This window comes from Perkinsus marinus (assembly GCF_000006405.1).
Source record: "Perkinsus marinus ATCC 50983 genomic scaffold scf_1104296969616, whole genome shotgun sequence".
NCBI lineage: Eukaryota > Perkinsozoa > Perkinsida > Perkinsidae > Perkinsus > Perkinsus marinus.
Window position 1 is genome coordinate 26,958 of NW_003202759.1, and position 4,238 is coordinate 31,195.

General features: G+C 47.4%; 1 protein-coding gene across 1 annotated transcript; it reads right to left on the minus strand.

Annotated features, from left to right (window-relative positions):
* Nucleotides 1–798: 798 nt before the first annotated feature.
* On the minus strand, nt 799–2,394 carry Pmar_PMAR019802 (TBC domain containing protein, putative; the record flags this gene model as incomplete). The annotated part of the gene is made up of 9 exons (XM_002767889.1): nt 2,318–2,394; nt 2,058–2,216; nt 1,858–2,010; nt 1,642–1,813; nt 1,512–1,589; nt 1,370–1,465; nt 1,174–1,314; nt 996–1,120; nt 799–844 (listed from the first exon to the last, which is right to left on the minus strand). The coding sequence occupies exons 1-9, from the start codon at nt 2,371–2,373 to the stop codon at nt 799–801; spliced, it is 1,026 nt and encodes a 341-aa protein (XP_002767935.1). The 5' UTR covers nt 2,374–2,394.
* Nucleotides 2,395–4,238: the final 1,844 nt, after the last annotated feature.

Genomic DNA, 4,238 nt, shown 5'->3' on the forward strand with positions numbered 1-4,238 from the left:
GCCGTAGTCACTCGACGACGCAAAAGATCTTCCTCCATAGTTGTCTCATAATTGTGATACTAGCGTCAAGCTAGTATGTTAGTCTGCTACAATTGAACTTCCATAGATTTTCAAGTTGCTTTTAATTTACGTTCTACGTGAGATCAGACGGTGTTGCGTTAACTCAAAGGATATTGGAAAACTGCCATACTGTGTCCTGAAACGCATTCACGTAATCAACGTACACTGTATAATACCACGCCACGTGCGCCCACGAATATCCCTCTCGGTCCAAGGGCCAACTCGATACGACCAGTGGGTGAACAGTACGGTGATGGATTGCCGATCGACTTGACCATCTACGGACGCGTGAATGTTGGTAACGGGGGAGGGTACTATACCAGAGAGCAAACCTGTCCCCAATACAGTGCCAGACGCAGTAGCAGCAGCGGCTACATTCATCAACTCAATCACCAAAACTGCTAAAATGTCCACAATACCTCTACCGAGGATCGAACCCACGACCTCCCACTGATGCAGATCTCTGCAGGAACTGTCACAACTCTACTCACTCCGCCAAAACTACTAGAAACCACTGATTACCATTCACACTACGTTTATTTCGAGAACGACAATTAACAATACCGCTCCGTGACCACCAACCACTCTGGCAGCCGTCGCAACTACTAATGGGATGAAAATATACTCATGCGAAAAGGAGATCTACTGGAGTTACGCTGATTATCATGATGATGACAGTAGTACGAATAAGAACAGCGGCAATTTTATTCATTTGTTTCGGGAGTACATACACTTCCTTTACTCATCTTCTTCATCAGAGAAAACAATCTCATCGTCACCGTAACTGAAGACACGACATTTTCAACAATATGTAAGGATAGGAAAATAACCATATACTTAACAGTCGTTGAGAAAACTCCCAAAGCGAGCGAACACAGGCATACATTACCATGCCGATTCTACTACTCCCACGATTTAACCACCGACATTATTACAGATCCTTCAGCTCCTGTTCTCTCTCCCGAGCTCTCTCAACCTCGGCAGCTACTTCAGCGCGTCGCTCCGCTCGCATTTTAGAAAGATCAAAGTCGGACAAATCAATCGACAAAGCATCGTTGACCTAGCAAAGTTCAACAGCATAAGCAACTTCATTGGCCGCCTACACCGCCCTACAATCTTCTCGAAAATTTTATCCTTCTCCTCGAGCTCAGCCAACTGCTTTGGCAACTTCCAATCACATGCCGGATCCTCTGCCCTCAAAATGGTCATCAGCGAATGAGTATCCTTACATTCCATGAGGATCTCTTGGAACGTCTATGCAAGGGAAAAAGATACTCATATCCACAACAACAACACTACTCTAGCCCACCTGCATGTACATCAGCGCAAACTTGAACATGTATCCCTCTACACCATGCTCAAGGTAGAGCTCATAGAAGTCCAACAGGGCCTCGAAAGGCAGGACCTAATCACCCGCGATATCCTCAAGCTCCTCAGGTAGATCTGCTTACATGAAGCCCTAGGCCGATGAACCACTTACTGCAGTACATCTCCGGCAAGATGCCCTTCGAGCTGAGATGTGCGTGCAACTGCAGAGACAAGCACCCTCACCACTACATCCTCTCTATTCCTCCCCTGCACCTCAGGCATGCGCTTCTTCATGATCTCGCCAAAGACCCTACAGTCAGCCAAAAAGGCCTGAGGAGCTCCCTTGAAATACCCATCAGAGTGCTTCTCCGAACGATGGAGGGCCAACACCAGTCCAGCCGCCTCTTCAGGGGACAAGAACAATCCCAAGAAGGCGGCAATATATCTACAAAAACGCTGTTCAAGAAGGCAATAAAAATCCATCAGCACCCCATCCCCTGGTGATAGTCCTTAGTCTCAACTGCCGCCATACGAAGGGTATCAATATGCCTCCTCTGCCTCTCCTCGATCCGCTTCTTACAGGCATTATGCTTCTCCACCACTGTTGGATCCTTCGAAGAGGCCCGGTCGGGAGTGACATACCTAAGGGAGGAGATGCGAGACCATTGCAGTACGATGGTGTAATATACGTTCGCTCAGCGTCCCGCTCGAAGATACGCACAAGCTCGGGTTCATCGCAGAACTTCCCAGCCTCACAAGCTCCCGAATCGGGCAGATAGTCGGCCCAACCCTTTACTCGAGTGATAACCTCTTCAGCATTCTTCTCCGAAAGGTAGTTGCGGAGATTCCTAACGATAACAGCTCCATTGGAAGAAGGGGCGATAGTAGCGACAGCTAGTCGCGACCATAGTGGTAGTCTCCACTACACTCTTAGTGATAGTAGTACTACCGTGCCATTAAAGGAGATGCCTTCTCGTCCTCGAAGAAATTCTCGGTGCGGATCATATTATGCGACAATTGAGTACTACCAACCAAAAGAATAGGCGACGATGCAACTAGGCTACCACAGGAAAAGGATAGAAACACGCATCTAAGGCTTCTCCTCAGCATGCTTACTACGGTATCGATTAATTGCCGAGGTGAACCTAGGGAGTCATTGCGAACAACCATATTATTCAAAGCATCAAATGGTGAGGAGTATGCAACATGAACCTCAGCCAGTCATCACCATTGTCATCGTCGTTACTGTCTCTGAATAGTATTGAACACAACGTCAAACTCCTCCAAAGCCCATATCATAGCATCATCAGCAGCCGTGCCTGGGTAGGTCTGAACACGTATCTGAAGTACTCTTAATGCAGCAGCAGCAGCAGCACAGGAAAGCTGGTGAAGCTAGTACGTTGACGAAGGGCTCGTTAGGGTGAGGCACGGAGTAAGTCGAGTTTTTACTGAAACAGTGGACCTTTATCCTTATTCCTGCAACTAATTCTTTCCCTTCTGCCACAATTATTAATGCTGTATTATTTATTAGCTAAGAAATACCGCACCGACTTACCTAGAGTGTGGTACACATTCTGAATGCTGATAGGTACCGCATAAGTCCTATGTAGACGACGGCATGCTGTACCGCGGCCGTGGCCTATGTAGACCACTGTTCGGAGAACCAGGTTTCACCAACTCGCCAAGCTTGGTGATTTCGGGTCCTAATGAACTCTCGCCAACACGCTCAATCATGGGATACGACCGCTTCTGGACCATATTTCACCTCTTTGGCATCAACACCTAACGAATTTCACCGAGATGTGGCGGAAACTGGTTGAGGTAATCCGTAGTTTCGTTCGCCCAAATGATCTATTACGTTCTGTGCGCACGGTTACAGCAACTTGGTATTGGTGTAACATGCCAGTGGCTCAGATATTGCCACAAAACTTGGTGAACTTATCGGTATTTGCCAAGTACGTGTCGTAAAATGCCGATATCTTGGTATAATCATTTGTTTATGAAGATTAGACCATCTTTGGCGATGTCCGCCTTTTATCGATCACGGTTGGTATATTCCCGAGTCGGAGTCGAATATCGCCAGGTTATTTGTTCAAATCTGGTTTTGTGACAGGCTTTCGCCACAATTTTGTGATGATTTCTGTCCGGCGAGAGTTGTATCAAGGCCGCATACCGCCAAGTTGGATTCAACCGCACACTTCCCCCTTGGTTCTGCTTTTCGTTGTCTGTTCTCAGTGACTTTCGATGTTTTTGGACTGTGAGTTTAAATGATTTTCATGTTTCATGGTAGGGCGATAGACGGTCTATCATAGACCGATCGAGTACAGGAGAGTTCGCGCGGGAAGCCCAGGATCTACTTACATGAGCTTTACCACGGCAGAGTTAATCCTTTGTCAACTTTGCCGAGCCGGCAAGGCCCAACGAGGAAGTTGAACAGCGTCGTATGGCCTTGTATGAATCGATCAGTGATCTCCGATCATTATATCACCATAGAAGTTCTCCTTTTCGATGGAATGCTCCGACCAAAGCTCCAGTTCAATAATTCATGGCTGAATAAGGCTCCGACCAAGGCTCCGACCAAAAAGCAGCTCAGGCTTATTTGGAGAGACTGCGGCAGCACTTGAAGGAGGTTCAACAAATTGGGTCACAATACATCAAGCAGGTGGCAGGGAAGCGAGCGCTGGAACATAGAGAGGATATGGAGCCTGAAGAGGTGTTTCAGCCTGAGGCTCAGGTACCTGAAACTTTCAGGTAGGGTGTCCTAACAGGATAGTATCCCTATGTGGGTGACTTGAGTTCAGGTGGGCGACAAAGTTGCCTCTAAAAGAGACTCTTCGGCCACAGTACATAGCTCTAAGTTCCAGAAGCGC